Source organism: Gilbertella persicaria (assembly GCF_025201335.1).
Source record: "Gilbertella persicaria strain CBS 190.32 chromosome Unknown B0P05scaffold_17, whole genome shotgun sequence".
NCBI classification, from domain to species: domain Eukaryota; kingdom Fungi; phylum Mucoromycota; class Mucoromycetes; order Mucorales; family Choanephoraceae; genus Gilbertella; species Gilbertella persicaria.
Window position 1 is genome coordinate 115,407 of NW_026251978.1, and position 17,085 is coordinate 132,491.

The window sequence follows — 17,085 nt, forward strand, 5'->3', positions numbered from 1 at the left end:
ATTATATAATTGAGACTTTATTGAAAATCTTCATTAATAAGCTCACTTAGACAGTTTTTATAAAGAATAGAGTATCCTGAAAAACATATTTGTTTACTGCAATTATCTTTTCGTTCATTGCTCATTGGAGCCAGTATTCTTGATATCTTGTCTTGTTGAACGCTATAGATGGTAACACCAATATCATAAGTAAAGAACACTACCCCAAAATGTCTTCAATTACTTGGCACTTGACACAATTATTAATACCAAAGAGATGCAGTCTTTTAGAAGGGATTATAGCAAAGTTCCAAGTACCATCAAGAGTGGCCAGACCAATGTACTAAAAAAAAAAAACTCTTTGGACGAAAGGGAGACGTTGATGCAGGGGGAAGAGGCTAGTTTGTCTTTGTTTCATAATGAGTTCCAATGTAAACACGATATCTTCAAGTTTCCAATGTCTGCGTCCAAAGTATTACCTACATTCAAATTGTTAATTATATCTAAGATATCATCTATATCCAGATGCTAAGTGCAAGAAACACATAACATAAGGCATGAACTGTTGCTTAGTGCAATGCTACACCAAGTCACACACTCAATATGTTTAGTATTGAGAGCTCCCCTGGGAGGTTACAAATAAACAACAGCTAGAAATTAGAGAACATCCCCAATGCAATGCTACACCAAGTCACACACTCAATATGCTTAGTATTGAGAGCTCCCCTGGGAGGTTACAAAGGACCTATCCTCAGCGTCTTCTTTCAAAGTGCAAGAAACACATAACATAAGGCATGAACTGTTGCTTAGTGCAATGCTACACCAAGTCACACACTCAATATGTTTAGTATTGAGAGCTCCCCTGGGAGGTTACAAATAAACAACAGCTAGAAATTAGAGAACATCCCCAATGCAATGCTACACCAAGTCACACACTCAATATGCTTAGTATTGAGAGCTCCCCTGGGAGGTTACAAAGGACCTATCCTCAGCGTCTTCTTTCAAAATGCAAGAAATAAATTTACCATCAAAAACATGTAAAGAACCGTTACCGGAGAAGAGTAATGTCGAAATTTTCTTGGTTCTCAAGCAGTCTTGAAATAAGTACTTACTTTGATTAACAGAATTAACCACGAGAAGGTGAAAGTTCATCTGACTCCACAAAGCAATTTTCTTTAGACATCTTTAATCGGTATAGCATATTGTGCATGTCTATGTAGTAAAGTAAAGCTAATCACTAAAGCAAAGTCGATGCAATATAAGAGGCATTTAAAAAAAAAGAAAGAAAGTGTAAGTTGTTGCGAAGATAAAAAATGAAGGTTTTTCAATTGAAAAGAGAGGGTGTCGTAACACATGGGGATGGAAGCCGCAAACGGAATTTAAATATTGTTCAATAAGGCAGTAACGTACGCTTTCTGATTCCTTTTGCACTGTATTCCATCTACCTTGATCTTTTAATATATTGACCAGCAATGAATGACTCGAAAGAAAGCCACTTTAGAACTCAAATTCCTAGAGATACTATTACAGAGAGTTCTGACATTAAGCTATGTAATAGAGAAGAAAGGACAGTCATAAAATGGAATTTTGACATTTGTTGGCTTCTTGCACAAGGCAAGTGAGTGTTGCCCTCATTTCAATAAAGATGCAAGATCTAGCCACAATAGAGGATAATTGAAATGCAAAAAGTGTTGCAGTCTAAAGCGTAAGCGGTGTCATGTCACAACCAAGTCTTTGTTTGATGTCCTATGCCTTGAGAAACATGACTAGCTAAAATGTTGAGTGTGGAGGTTATCGTTCCCATGGCTCTTTTAGAAGATTACATTTTTTTCTAGAGGGAAACGACGTCCTGATTTACGATCAATCCAGTGAGGGTTGTTCTATTTCAAATCCCGCTACTGCCACTCTATACATCTTTGTACTGGGAAATGCTTATATTTCTATTTTTCCTATGATTCTAGCACTCTAATAGCACAAATTATCTTTTAAAAGCTCATAGTTAACATGTTTTATATGAAATCGAGAGCAAAAGTGCTTAAAACACTGCTTAAATGCATCATTACTCGACAACTACATTATCAAAACAGCCCGTTTTTTATTTATTGAAAGCATGTTCTTTGGAGTCCAGTAATCAAATGGTATCATTACTTTGGCAGTTTTGTAAAATTTGTGTTTTTGACCTGGAGGATCACGGACCTCCGTGAAGATGAAAAAAGGACGTTCTCATACAGCATTTACTAAAGAAAAATTGCATCTAAACACTGTGTTCATAGACATTTATCCTTAAACCTTTATTGTGCAACAGTCTAATCCAAGCAAATGTATTCTACCTTTCGCTTCTTGTTCGTAGGTTTGTCTTCAGTAGACAAGAAAGCTAACTCAATGGCTCGACCTGAATTACGCAACGCATCTTTTGCAAATTGGCCTATGACAATATAGCTATTTGAATTGAGTTTAGTTGGCTATCAACAAACATGTTCCTCTTACGTGATGGTGCTGTAAGGCGTAAATAAAAAGTCTTCTCTTAAATAGCCCTCAGATATCAAGTGGTTTAAGATGCGTTCAATATCCTATGTCGATCAATTATAAACACGGTTTATCAAAAACTTACATATTCAGTGTATGTTTTGTCAATAGGAATCTGTATACGATCGTCTTGTTGCACACGCGTCTTTGCTATCCCCAAGCCTCGTCCCTGCACCATTTGAACCAGTTTAGCCATAGTGACCCTTTCATTTAAATCCTTTAATAGCATGCATAACCGAACAATGGCTTCTGCTACTGGACGAATATTTTTGATGTGGACACTCTCTTGAGGACGAGTACAGTTATCACAAATGCCACAAGGCTGATCAGGCGTTACTTTGTTAACCAAGCCTTCTGATGTTTTGGCAGCATCCAATGAGAAGTATTTCTCGAATAGGATCTTGCGACATGTCACGTAATCTTGAGCATATTTTACCATTTCATACACTACCCATAGTTAATACAAGCGTCTCTATTGTATGAATATATAGTTACATCCTGTCTGTCCACTGACTTCACCTACAACCAATGAAGATAATCGCATCGCTATACAAGAGATAAGCTCCTTAGAAAAAAAAAAAAGATAGAAAACTAGTTTACCATCTGTACCACGGTAATAGATGATACATTCAGCTGGTTCACCATCACGCCCAGCTCTTCCACTTTCTTGATAATAACCCTCCATAGACTTGGACATACAATGGTGGATAATGAAGCGTGTCTTGAGATGATTGATACCCATACCAAACGCAATGGTCGCAATAATCACTTGTAATTTACCTTCTCTCCATTGTTGATGCACTAATTCTTTGTCTTGTTCATCCATGTCTGCATGATACGAACCACATTTGATCTTGCCTTTGCTTTCCTTGTAAATGCTATGTGCCACTACTTCGGTATCTTTTTTACTGAGACAGTAAATAATGCCAGATTGATTTGGATAACAAGTGCTTATCCAATCAGTGATATGTTGAATGGTTTCTTCTGCTGAACTAGGTCTTTGTACTACTTTATAAGCAAGATTAGGGCCTAATAAAAACAAAAGTGAATAGACGAACAACGCAATTCACTTATTACGGTAAAGAGGAGCACTAAATACAAGTGTACCATTGGGTACATGAGGTTGCTTCATATGAAGAATACGCATCACGTCCTTCATCACTGACCAAGGACAGGTTGCTGTTAATGCCATGATCTTTGTCTTGGGAAACACAGTTCTCAATACATTCAATTGCTTGTAATCAGGTCTATATTGTATAAGCCCCTTAGATCATAACATCAACTACTTGCCTAAAATCATGTCCTTGCTGAGAACAACAATGGGCTTCATCTACCACAATACGTGTCAACATACCAGCATCATACGCCTTATTTAGTCTAGCCATGAATCGCTTGCTTTTGGCAACCTTTTCTGGTGTCACATAGAGTAGCTTAAAGGACGTTGTTTTGGCTGATTTGGCAGGTACCATGTCCTGTTGGATCTGATTGATTTGTTCTTTTGTGGATGTGCCTGTCAAATAAGCAGCAGGAATGTTTGCTTCTTGTAGATGGTATACTTGATCCTTAATCAAAGAGACTAAGGGAGAAATGACCAAGGTGAACCCATCTTCTAATAAAGCAGGCAATTGATAGCAGAGTGATTTACCACTTCCTGTAGGTAACACGACAAACACGTCTGTCTTCTTATCAAGTGCAGCATTCAATACAGGTAACTGAAGTGAACGAAACGAGTGAATACTAAAGTAAGTCTTGGCATGCTTAACAAGATCATGAGACCAAGGGAAATCAGTTGAATCGTACTTGCGATCTTTGTCTTGTTGGATCGCACTTTGTGCCATCGTGTCTAATAACTGAGTCCTTGTTTGAATAAGGCGTTCCCTGTCTGATTGTAGAATAGCTATGGATGTATCTATTGACTGTATCTCATCATTGATGTTCTGTAACTGAGCATGATAATCTGACATAACAGAAAGAAGCCTTCTTTTTTTTTTTCTTTTATGGCTGGCATTTAACTTGACAGCATACCCATATAGATCTATAGGGTTTATTTACAACTCAGACAAAGACTTTCTTTTGTAAGAAGATATGCATCGCTTTATTCATTATTATCATTATACTGGAATATAAACAGGAATACCTTTGCACAAAAAAGGCAATGCAATATATACCAATTGAAACGCAGCCATAGTCGAATCAAACATGCATTGACATAAGCCAGCTTTTGTCTCTAGAGTGTCTATCACTGCTTTTTATCTGACTTCATTGTGTTCTTATGGCACTCAGTATCGTATTGACTTGACAAAGAAGGAAAGTGTATATATCAAAATAACAGTGTTTACATGCGCTAAATTACTTATTTTTGAGGTCAGCCAATTTGTATTAAAAAAAATAAAAGTTGGCCAATAAATTGTACTTCTTTAGACACATAAAGAAACGCATACTCTTTCTTTCTCTCCTCTCCTTTTCTCTCCTATAAAGAAAACACATCCCGCCCCTTTCGTTTATTCTCTACATTCCTTTATCTTATTCATTCCTTTTTCATACCTATGTCTTCTTCTTCTACTCCTACTCCTCCTCCTGCTCATTCAGATGAATCCAAAAAACGTACTCGTGTTACTCCATCACAGCTCAGTGTGTTGGAAGAGACCTTTAGTGTCAGCGCAACACCCGACAGTAAGATGAGAAAGCAATTAGCTTATAAACTTCAGATGCCAGAACGATCTATTCAAATATGGTTTCAAAACAGAAGAGCAAAAGTAAAAATGCTGCAAAGAAGAGTCCTGTTACGCCAAGAACAAGAAGCAGCAAGAGCTAGATTATGTGCTGAAGCCACAGGGCAACATGCTTATCCTTCTTCTTCTCCTTATTGGTATCTTCAACAACAACAAGTTCGACACATGCAGACAAAATTGCCTATTCATCGTGCCTGGAGTACAGATATAATGTCTACTGATGCTTTTATCCCCCCTCCTCCTCCTCCTCCACCCAGTCTTTCTCATATGTTTCATACACAACAACAGTATGATACTCCTTCGATCTCTATCACTGGTCCTAATGATATTGAAGAAGATATCTATCAATTGACAGTCTCACCTTCACCTACTCCGCAACCATTCTCTTTGCCTCGTAGAATGGGTAAAATAAATAATCGAATACACAATCTAGATAACTTATGATTCTATAGAAAGTGAACCATTGCAACCCACACCTGCCTTGTCTTCATTAGACCAACAAACTGGTCTTATTACAGCTACAGCAGTGACAGTAGGATCATGGCACCGTATGAAGATCAGTCAACAAGATTTAATATGCTTTTACAAACTAAACGAACGTGCCTTTTCATGGCATATTCGAGACAGCAGCTATCATTTCAAGATGATGATCTCATTTGACAGTATTGCGTCTATTGAACTTCATGTGCTTGATGATCATATCTCGGCTCAGATTGACATGGATCTGCTTGAACCTCCTATTTTCTTTATGGAAAACAATGCTCAATGGGTTCAATGCAGTGATTTCACGGAAGGCATGCAAGCTTCTGTCATTTTGCGTCATACAGTTCGTGGCTTAGCCTCTGATCTTCGACAAGAATTGCTTGCGATTGCCGGTATGGATGAACGTCTTTGTCAAATCACTCGATTCCCTTCCGTAGATATATCAATTGAGCAGGCTCTTTTGATCAACAATAACCAGAGTTGGAGGCACCAAAGTTTGCCTCTCTCTACACCCACAAAAGACTATTGGATGCCTTCTCCTTATCCTCTTTAAAGCATGTTACTATCATCATCATCATTATTATTATCATTATTATTATTATTATTCATATCAGTTAGACATTATTTAGATTCAAATACATTGATTTGCGCTTAAAATTCAGAATGAATACCTCGGATTGGCTTATAGGAACGAGTACAGGAAAAGGCCTAAACAGGTTTCAATCGGGCCATGTATATACTCGGGAAGTACAGTTGCTTGAAAGTTACTTTAAATACTGTTTTTATATATATATAATTGAATTGTAAAGCTTTATAGTCAATGTCAAGTTCTCAATCAAGAAAAGAGACATGTCCATTGATTTGAGTAACTCTGAATCTACGGCATTGTTTGAGCAATACATGCCGATATTGTACGACCGTATATAAAAAAACTCAGTCAGAGACTACAATGGAGAACATGTACTTGTCTAAAGAAGTAGCCTACAATACAGTTAGAAATAAATGAAAGACCATTCATTCTCTCAGTACCACTTTGAACCTGAATGAATGAAGAAGTTTCCTTACTAGAACAAGGGCACACTCTACATGCTGAAAAGAGTAGAAGGACTAGCTTTTGAACTCGAAAGACTTCTTATAATCGACAAGCAAAGAAGAAATATTGAGCAATACCTTCAGGTTATTTGGCTTTGACCATACAACTTTCCATACACCTGCTGTGTTGGATGACCACGCATAGATGAGCACAGTGCGCTTTGACCAAAGACACTCTCCAAATGAATCAAATGCTTATGCTCTTGTTAAGCACTACCACATTTTACTTTCTTCAGTGTACCTTATTTCAAAGTAAAGTGTATGGCAATACCCTCATTGATGTGTATGTTTATTTTGAATTCCGAATTTGGTTTGTTATGCATCACCTCTTTGTTTTGTTTTGTTTTGTTTTTCTCTCTTCTTTTCTTTTTCTGTTTTTATAGATATATATATGTGGTTGCTCGTATTGATTTGTATAACAATATTCTATTTGAACAGACAAAGAATCACCCTCTTTATTCTATCTTGTATAAATCAACGATTTGGATTGGTCATTCAACAGTTTAGCATTCAATACAAAGCTGGATTGACTGTCCATCTAAGCGGTGTTCAGCTAAACAGAGCATCAACATCCAATAGAGACTTGAATTTAAGTCGTATAGGGTGGCTATTAGCAGTCCTGTTTCAGTATGTTGCTATCTCTATTGACCACATTCACATGGTAACGAGTGATTATTCTATTCAACTAGATGCTATTCATGTACATACAGTCACTGTCAACTTGATGGGCGATAGACAATGGCAAATACAAATCAAAATGGGCTCTATTCAATACAGTATCAATAACCATACAGTGTTGACAACATCTACACCAAGTCGTGTCCTATTATCTGGCGATAAAATGGCATTGGATATTCAATTAGGCCTATGCTATGTCTCTCTTCATGCTTTACTTCAAAGACAGACATCAAACACCCATGCGTCTGTATGGAAAGCAGTGCGCCTATCCGTACAAACAATGTGTTTCAGGTACGACCTTATTCAAACAGCGACATTATCGCTTCAAGCGCAGGAAACACAAGCATCTTGGGCTCAGGGTAAACTAGACATCACTACAAAAGCAATAAAATGCAACCTACAAGACCATTTCTTTATGTCAATGAACAGCATGCAGTACTCACAACACACATGGATGTCACCCCATACCGACTTGTTGAGTGTCACCTGGATGCTACATACACCCATTGTCAGCTTACCTTGTCATCAGCCTGCTTTTTTAGATGTGCTCAAGAGCCTACCCAAGTCTTCCAGTGCCTCAAAAAAACAAAGAAAGTTACCCAACATGGCTGTAGCGCTTGTTGCTTATGCGCCTCAATTATCTTTGCATCACATAGACAAAACGGATACCATTGCTTTTGTATCCACCGAGGCATGGATCATGCGATTCTCTGGAGAATATGGCTATGATACACACGAAACTTCGTTACTGGATACACTTTTCGCTCAGGAAGAATACAAGTGGTTAAACCATACGCCTATAAAAAGGCATACAGAAACAACCATGGCACAAAAGGCATGGACTCATGCCCTACAACATCAAACGTTACATAAGATACAGTCAACCTATCATGTATCAGCTAAGATGATCGTCCAAGGTCTTCATGTAGGGGATGAACAAAAAGCGACACAACATACGTTTATAGGTGGCAAAGCATTGACGTTGATGATCAAGACACAGTTGCCAGTAGAGAATACGATTGTTGATTGTCAACCTAAATCTACTGTACAAGTGGAACTCAACATAGAAAAACCTAATATATGTGTATGGAACACATATCAAGACACAACCCTATCATCTAGTGTTGTATGGCTGCAGATGGTACCTCAAGCCATTCGTTATTACACAGACATATTTAGATCATCTCAACAAACACGTCTTTCATGGCTGGATCATGCAGTGTTTACTTTGGATATTACTCAAGGAACCATGACAATGTGGTGTACAGACAAGGGTGAATCAACACCTGTTCCTTCTGGATACATTAATAATACACCCAAGAAGTCGATGGATGTATCCGTTGTACTCTTTTTAAAGAAATTCACTTGTGTTCATCAGCGTACAAAAACCCGCCTTTATTTAGAACAAGCTTCTTTACAAGCTGGTGGCGATACAGACAAGCTTAAGCTTATTTCATGGATGCCTAAATTAGATTTGACAATGCATTGTCTAGAAAAGACGGTCAAACTGGATTTACAAGTGGAGAAATATGGCCTATGTTATTCAGTAGGGCATCATTATGTATTTTTATTGTTGGTCAAGACAGTTCAGAACCTACAACAACAGCAACAAAAGAAAAGGCTCTTTTTACTAGATGCTTCAGTTCAAATCAACAGAGGCGATATAGAGATTCAATTAGCACAAGACACAAGGCTGTATCTTAGAATGGATCGCATGGGCATTCAAAAGAAAGATGCATGGAGTATTCAGATTGGCAACACCATGGTACTTGGTACATCACCCACGCTTGACAACACTTGGGAACAATTGGTTGAAATAGACAGACTTGCGTTAACCATGCCTCAAGGTATCATGGATCTAAAAGCCAAGAAGATCATGATCACCATACCTTACCAGTATGTATTGGCAACAGTCATTCATCATGCCATTGGAGTAGTGAAGGCAGTCAAGGACTTGCATACTCGTCTTTTAAGTCAGAAGGGATATACGTTTACTTATTTTGGACCTTCTGTTAAAAACGAGCCTGTCTTGATATCCACTGTCAAGATCAGAACCAGACTGTTTTCTATTCAATTTGATGATGATCCTTTTGAAGTCAAGTTGCGCAAGATATTCAAAACAGGCCTCATGGAGCAACAAAGAAGATTAGCATATCAAGAAACATTTGATCAAAAAAGCTTACAACCATCTGCTGAACATATCCAAGAAGCTCAACAAAGCTTGCTGCAATTCTTTTCTCGAAATTGGCGTAAACACATTGACCAAACACATCAAGAAGAATCTGATTTTTATCATGCGTATTATTGTGCTGAGAACTATCGCAAACCTACCACATCAACTGAGATGGATCATGCCTTGGATGGCCGATACGCTTTGTTTGATCCCCATCAGCACGTTGAGCGATTTGTGATTACAATTGCACCTCGACCATGTTACGCACCCTTGGCTAATTTCTCTGCTCAATATGTGCGTGTTCAATTTCAGCCTGCTGATTTTCCTTTAGAGCAAACAAGAGCTTTCATTCATCAATCAGGCAGTGGTGTGCCTCTTGACTTTGATTTTTCCATCTTGATTCCATTTCATTTATCTATCAGGGCAGGCAAGACATGGATCAAGATACGGGACTATCCACTTCCTTTACTCTACATACCTTCAAAACCAGGAGAGAAACAATCTTGGATGCTGGAAGGCAACCTTGTCTTTGCCGACGAACTCGGTAATTTGCAAGGAAGTCGTCTGATATCAGTGCCTGTGTGGGACAATTATATCCTTTTGGCTGTTCGAACAACCACACCACTTAAGTTCTATTCTGTCATTGACTATCGTATCTTGACGCCACATCTCTCCATGATCTGTTGGTCTGTCTCTTCAAGTCCTGCCATACAAGATATACTACGGGTACTTGATTCCATCACGCCCAACCAAATCGATCCATCTTTACCACTTCGGTTTTGGGATAAAGTTAGGTTTATGATCCATACCCAAGTCAAGTTTGAGTTCATGGGCGACTTGGGTATGATTGTTAAGGGCACGCGGGACCCTTATGATCTGCAAAGGCGAGGTGCTGGGATGGCCAAGATTTGGAGTGACCGCGTTGTTTGGTACTTGGGGTATCAAAACCATCAGCAAGAATTCATGCAGATCAAGAGTATGCAGTATATATTGGCGGTACCTGATCTCATGCGGGGCGGTTATGTGCCTGTATTTCCTGATGCTTTGCCTACCAAAGGAACTACAGAAACAGAACACAAGTTCTTAAAGGTCATTCTCAAACTCTCAAATGGGTTTCGAATGGGTATTGGACTACAGTATGAACGGTTATCGTGTGGAACAGGTCAATTGTTATGCTATTCATGTCAGGACCCAGCACGACATGTACTTGATCGGTGTCGAACTCAAGTGTTTATGCCCCATTACAAGGTTCTTTATAGATCTCCTGCATATGTAAAGCACCACTATCACCAGGTAAATCACAAATATGATATATAAAAGAAAAAAGAAAAGCCAACGTATTGACCTAGGCGGATTATGATTCGTTTCGAGGATTTCGGTCTGATTTTGCACATTTGTCGTTTAGTATAGTGAAACTAGACTCTCAAGAACTAGAACAAGATATCGATCAAGACACGTTTCATCACAACACATTGCATCTAAGCCCTTGTTTGATGCAGCATTTTACTTGTTGGTATAGTCTATTTGGTAGTCCTGTATCTATTCCTATACGTCAAGGCAAACTCTTTAGTTTTGGTGAACGCAAGTCGAAATCGTTTGGGGAGATTTTAGACACCATTAAATTCAAAATGGTGATTGATCCATTAGCTGTTGGCTTTTTTTGTACAGGCCACGACACTTATTTGGGCGTAAAACCGAATAGCAAAACAGCAGGCCTGAAAGCAAGTATCCGTACATTTAGTGCAGATTTACATCAACGCAAAGAAAAAGTAGTGCAAGATCAGAAAGTCAAGACAGCGAACAATTTTCATGAGATCCAAGTCAAAATTACTGATATTGATTTACGTGCCATTATGGCTAGACCTATTCGAGAGGATCGTAACAAACCAGGTGTAGGGAGCTGCAATACCACCATGTCATGGGAGGGTGAGTTTCCATGGACAGATCGAGCAGATTATGTTATTTTGGATGCTGTATTGCCAGAGAGTCAACAACACAAAATCGATATCTATCCTTTTGTGTTCTCACCCTTGTTTTATTTTGTTCGACAAGAAGAAGATGAACATGGTGTTAAAAACAGATATTATTTAAGACAAACGCATGATTGTATCATGGGCAAGCGTATAGGTAAAAACAAAACAAAAATAACTGGATAAAAGTATAGATATTCATGTATACATTTTTTCTTTAGAATCACATCAATTTCAAAAAGAACACTTGTATCGACGTGCTCATGAACTGGATAAAGTGATTGAAACATTGGATCAACAGCTGGATATCATATTGCGCGCATTAGAAGTATATAAGAATGAAGCCAATTTGATTAAAGAAGTAATGCTATCTTTCACTTAGAGTAAATTACTTACTTTATATCTTCTAGTACCATGCCTTGACAAAGAAGATGGAATATTTGCGTATCAAGCGATACACACTTCATAATTACATTGGCCAACTTATTCTCGAAACAGAACTCAACATGAATGATCAAAAAGATTCCAATTCAACCTTTAGTGGCTATCGAAATGAACAACTTTCCCGGTGGGAAGTATTGATGGGCCCTTTTAAGGATCGATTTTTTGTGCATAATCCACAATTCATATGGAATAATCCTGTTCGAGATACACTCTATTACTGGCAGGATGTCAAGAACAATTGGTCTATTCTTGATTACAATCTGTCTTCTCGATGTCTCCAATTTCTTCAGGGTTTGGTCAAGACAGTAGAAGAACAATGGAGACCAGATGCTCCTGTTTTGGAACAACCCAGTTTAAACGAAACAATACGTCAAGATACAGCGGATAGTTTGATTGACAAATTAATGTCAGAGCTTCCTCAACGATTTGTTGCCTTTAATGAAGCTGAAGAAGACAAGAAGAACGAACATGAAAAGATTCACGAAGGTATTTACGTCCTGGAGGATAGTACAGACAACATGGACGATCCAGACTATCAGTACAAGAACATTCCAGAATCTTATGAAATGAAGAGCAAGTATTTGATCGATATGATCAATCCCCAAGTGAACTTTCAAAGCGAAAAGGGACTTGATCATGTCTTGTTGTTTACCAACGAACGTGTGCATGTCAAATCATTCAATATTTTGGACAATGGTAGTACAGCAGATAAAGATGCTCGCTTGGTCAAGGATCGCATTATTGTCAACCTTGATCATGCTCAATTACTAGTAGCCAGTCCAATAAAAGACCTGCCTGCTTACGAAGACTTGATACAGAATGGCTATGGTCAATCTCAAGGCCATCATTGGGCAGCATGGACGCAACCTGAGCAACTCTGGTACTACCGTGATATGAGACACTTTGAGAATTTTGAACGTATAGCCAACCAATTGTCAGGCACCATTCAACTGGACAGATACAATCATTTACGAATCAAGAGCAACAAAGGCAACATATCGCGCAAAAATCCCTTTGAAGACCAAACGAACACCATGCAACTTCACTTTCCTCAATTCGAGTTATCGTTAGATTCTTTACAAGCCCATGTGCTGTACTATACGGTTACCAACTTGATGCTTGGGAAGGATCGTCTTTCTCGTCGAAAAAAAGAAAGACTAGATCGATTTAAAGATGTCATGTTGGCTGCTGAACGGAGTGATTTAGCAGAGACTGTAAAACAAGTAGCCGTGCTTCAACATCGTGCTCGCTTTCTGTATAAGATGCACCATTGTTTTATTGACCAACTTGCTCATTTAGACACCATGGGCATGCGTGAATTCAACAAGAACAAGAAACTATTAAGTGAAAAACTACAAGATTTGTGCCTCGTCGTTGAAGCCATTCGCTCCATTCAGACGTTTCGCCGAGATATTCATTTAGAAGAAACAGCTCATGCCATGCGATTTATATTTACTTCGAATAACATTGTTTGGAAAGCATTGATGAACGACGATCCAAAGAGCTCACTCTGTCAATGGACCTTCACACATACTAAATTCGTCTTTCTCTCCAAAGTAAACGGATCGACCAAGAACACCATTGATATTGATCGCATTCATCTAAAAGACACAACAGCATCACCTGTATTTACAGATGTGTTGAGTGCCCATGAAGATGATTCACAACCCATTGACTATTCTCGGCACAAAATGCTCAGTGGTATTCTGGACTCATTGCCACCTGTAGGAGGTATTCCCATTATTCAGCATTTGGAGATCAATGTATTGCCGCTTCATCTTCAGATCCATACAGCGTTTGGATCAGCCATGAAAGACTATTTTTTTCCAAGAGTCAATCGTGCAGAGACAACTAAAGAGATAGACTATGTATCTTCATCCTCAGAAGAAGAAGAAGAAGAAGAAGAAGAAGAAGTAGATAGACTATCGATCACTAAATCCTCCCGGTCAATTAACAAGACAACCATTAACAAAAGAGAAGGCAGCTTCACTAGCTTTGATTCGTTTACAAGAAGATTAAAAGAAACAGTGATAGGCAAGCAAAAAATCAAACAAGATGAATTGACCATCATGAAGTTACGTTCTTCTACCAATCGAACGTTTATCTATGTGCGTATACCAGCCACCAAACATTGCATCACGCTTCAAGGTCCCAGTCAAAGTACCTTTTATAATTTACGCCATTTTGAATTCAAACAACCCAAGCTTGAATATAGAAACAAGACATGGTCTCTGGCTGAAATGATGGAGGAAATACAGAAACGTAAATAGCATATTGTAAGATAAAATAACAGGCTTGGTTCTAACCTGTCTCTATAGAATTTGTCCGTGCTATTTTGAGACACAGTGGTGCATTGATCAAGAAAAAGCTTTTGACAGGTCATAAGAAACAAAATCTTGTTTCTCCTGTCTTATCCGAGAACGAACAGGTGAATATGCCTGCCATTGCTTTCATGCATGACTCCTTTGCCTCTAGTGACAATGAAAGTGTCCGTCAGCCTAGTTCAAAAACATCTTATCCTACGACGGAAGGTGAAGAGGATGAGATAAAATCCATGTATTCCATTGATCCTGAAGAAGATAATGTAGGATCTCAATGGATAGAAAAAGACTTGATAAACACAGACAATGGTTTACTTGAGACTTATACGAAGCAACACAAAAAGCGCCAAATTAATGATAACCAAGAAAAGACCAAAGCATTGTTTGGAGATCATTATCGGAGTACCAACGCGTCTTGCAAGTAAACCTTTTTTTTTACGCGTTTAGATACGCGCTGAATTCCCTCCTCTTTCCTTTTCCTTGTCAGTAATGGCACCTCACTCTAAAATAAAAATAAAGCGAAGCATATATAACTTATTTACAAAAAAATATGGTCTTCACGTACAGACAGACGCGGCCAAATACCTCGAGAGTTTATTAGAGTCTGAACCCGATCTACCAGAGGCGATCGAGAAGATCATAAAAGCATATAGAAAGCGTTATAGCGGTAATAGAGACAGCACAAAACGTATGATATTGACTTGGGGTAAATAGATGAAAGACAGGTTATTGTAGACGAAGCCACCATACGAGAAGTCATTTCTTCAATACGACACTCTGCAGCAGTGGCAGCTTCCTTGACACCTTTTCAGCGAGAAGACGAAGCTATCAATGATTCATTACAAGAAATGACAATTGATGAACCCCCAGAACAAGCAGTCAATGTAGCGCAGCATTTTCATGTTGTAAGTGCATTTGATTTACCTCGATTTAAATACGACGAACAAACAAGAACATTTATCAAGTAAGCCATCAGATGTTGACAGTTGACACTGATTTTATATATCAGAAACCATGAAAAACCTTCGTTATTACCAGAGGCAAGTGAAAAAGGTGATATGTATAGAGAACGGTACAAGCTAGTAAAGCAAAGATTGCTAAGAAATGATCTATTTTGCCCTACTGCAATGAGTGGTGCTAATGAAAAAGAGTTTATCAAGGTAAATATATATAAAAAGAAAGTCTATGTGAGTACTTATGGGTTAGATTACTCCTATTAAATCATTGATTGGTCATGATGAAGAAGAATTTGTATTGTTTGGGATGTTGACACAAATGGAAGAAGGAAAGATACACTTGGAAGATGAGGATGCATATATAGAATTAGTGGTGAACAATGCTGTAAATAGCCAGAAAATAACAGAAAAAGAGGGTTTCTTATCAAATTGTAGGAATATGATTACGGTCTGTTTACAGATGGATCTTTTTTGCTTATTGAAGGACAATATGGTATTGATCACAAATTTCATGTCAAAAATATCTATTTACCGCCTGCTGAATCTCGAGAAATGACAGAGTAAATGCTGAGAGAGAAATGCACATAGATTAACATTGAACATAGTCATATATTTGGACATCTTGATTTCTTAGGACTACCAAAATCACTAGTAGATGAAGTAAGTTGATCTTTTGTGAATTTGTATTTACTTCTATATAGAAACTATTGAAAGAAGAAGAAGATAGAGCAGATAATGTATTTTTTGTCATTGTATCCGATGTACATCTAGATCAACCCAAGGTAAAGGGGAGGGGAAATCAACCTACTGTTTCGTTTGACTTAATTTCTTAAGGTCATGCAATCTTTGAGGCGTATATTTGAAGGTTATTCAAGTGGCCAGATTCCATTGGCATTTATTATGATGGGCAATTTCTCAAGTAAACCCTTTGTCTATGCTGGATCAGAATCAGATGAATACAAGGATAATTTCTCAGCATTGGCTGACTTGATTAGTGAATTTGATGAATTATCAACACATACCAATTTTGTGTTTGTGCCTGGACCAAAAGACCCTTGGGCTGGTAAATCATTACCACAAAGACCCATTTTACCAAGCTTTGTTACACGTATGAAACAAAAAGTAAGAAAAGCCCATTTCACTACAAATCCATGTCGAATTCGATATTGTACACAAGATATTGTGGTTTTTAGAGAAGATTGGTTACAAAAGATGTGGAGAAATGCATTGTTACCAGTGAATTTAGCAGAAGATTCTCAACTTAATCGACATGTAAGCTCCCTTACTTCAGCCTCCTTTTTTTTTTTTCTAAAAGCTTATTTATAGTTTATACGTTCCATTGTGGATCAAGGGCATCTAAGTCCCTTACCTTTATCTGTAAAGCCAATTTCTTGGTCATTTGATAATGCATTACGACTATTTCCTTTACCTCATGCAGTAAGTCATACTATAGCTTATTTCTATACTCATATTACTTGTTAGCTCATCATAGCGGATAAATGTGAAAACTATGGTATTACTTATGAAGGTACTCACTGTATAAATCCTGGTAGTTTCCCAACTTCTGATTTTACTTGGAGTAACTACTATCCTCATTCACGCATATCTGAAAGAAGGTAAATGTCAATATTAATCATGCAAGAAAGTTTAATTATCTTCTTAGACAATTACAACCTTAGATTTCTTTTTTAAAAAAAAGCTTGTCACCAATAAAATCAGTTGGTTTTTTTT

The 17,085-nt window shown here is 37.9% G+C and overlaps 4 protein-coding genes across 4 annotated transcripts; 3 read left to right on the forward strand and 1 right to left on the reverse strand.

Moving 5' to 3' along the window:
- Positions 1-1,939: 1,939 nt before the first annotated feature.
- B0P05DRAFT_539308 (P-loop containing nucleoside triphosphate hydrolase protein) lies at positions 1,940-4,926 on the reverse strand. The gene is made up of 7 exons (XM_051577934.1): positions 3,796-4,926; positions 3,583-3,752; positions 3,106-3,534; positions 3,001-3,051; positions 2,591-2,952; positions 2,467-2,549; positions 1,940-2,418 (listed from the first exon to the last, which is right to left on the reverse strand). Exons 1-7 carry the CDS (start codon positions 4,467-4,469, stop codon positions 2,286-2,288), a joined length of 1,902 nt encoding a protein of 633 aa, XP_051435416.1. The 5' UTR covers positions 4,470-4,926; the 3' UTR covers positions 1,940-2,285.
- On the forward strand, positions 4,927-6,325 carry B0P05DRAFT_596323 (uncharacterized protein). Its single transcript, XM_051583123.1, has 2 exons — positions 4,927-5,640; positions 5,690-6,325. The coding sequence occupies exons 1-2, from the start codon at positions 5,052-5,054 to the stop codon at positions 6,271-6,273; spliced, it is 1,173 nt and encodes a 390-aa protein (XP_051435417.1). The 5' UTR covers positions 4,927-5,051; the 3' UTR covers positions 6,274-6,325.
- Positions 6,326-7,159: 834 nt separating this feature from the next.
- Positions 7,160-14,878, forward strand: B0P05DRAFT_509038 (golgi-body localization protein domain-containing protein). Its single transcript, XM_051575579.1, has 5 exons — positions 7,160-10,956; positions 11,013-11,790; positions 11,855-11,994; positions 12,044-14,339; positions 14,396-14,878. Exons 1-5 carry the CDS (start codon positions 7,204-7,206, stop codon positions 14,821-14,823), a joined length of 7,395 nt encoding a protein of 2,464 aa, XP_051435418.1. The 5' UTR covers positions 7,160-7,203; the 3' UTR covers positions 14,824-14,878.
- On the forward strand, positions 14,879-17,080 carry B0P05DRAFT_539325 (DNA polymerase alpha/epsilon subunit B-domain-containing protein). Its single transcript, XM_051577935.1, has 11 exons — positions 14,879-15,065; positions 15,113-15,362; positions 15,408-15,558; positions 15,605-15,739; positions 15,790-15,914; positions 15,960-16,014; positions 16,056-16,136; positions 16,189-16,626; positions 16,681-16,791; positions 16,837-16,970; positions 17,018-17,080. The coding sequence occupies exons 1-11, from the start codon at positions 14,888-14,890 to the stop codon at positions 17,031-17,033; spliced, it is 1,674 nt and encodes a 557-aa protein (XP_051435419.1). The 5' UTR covers positions 14,879-14,887; the 3' UTR covers positions 17,034-17,080.
- Positions 17,081-17,085: the final 5 nt, after the last annotated feature.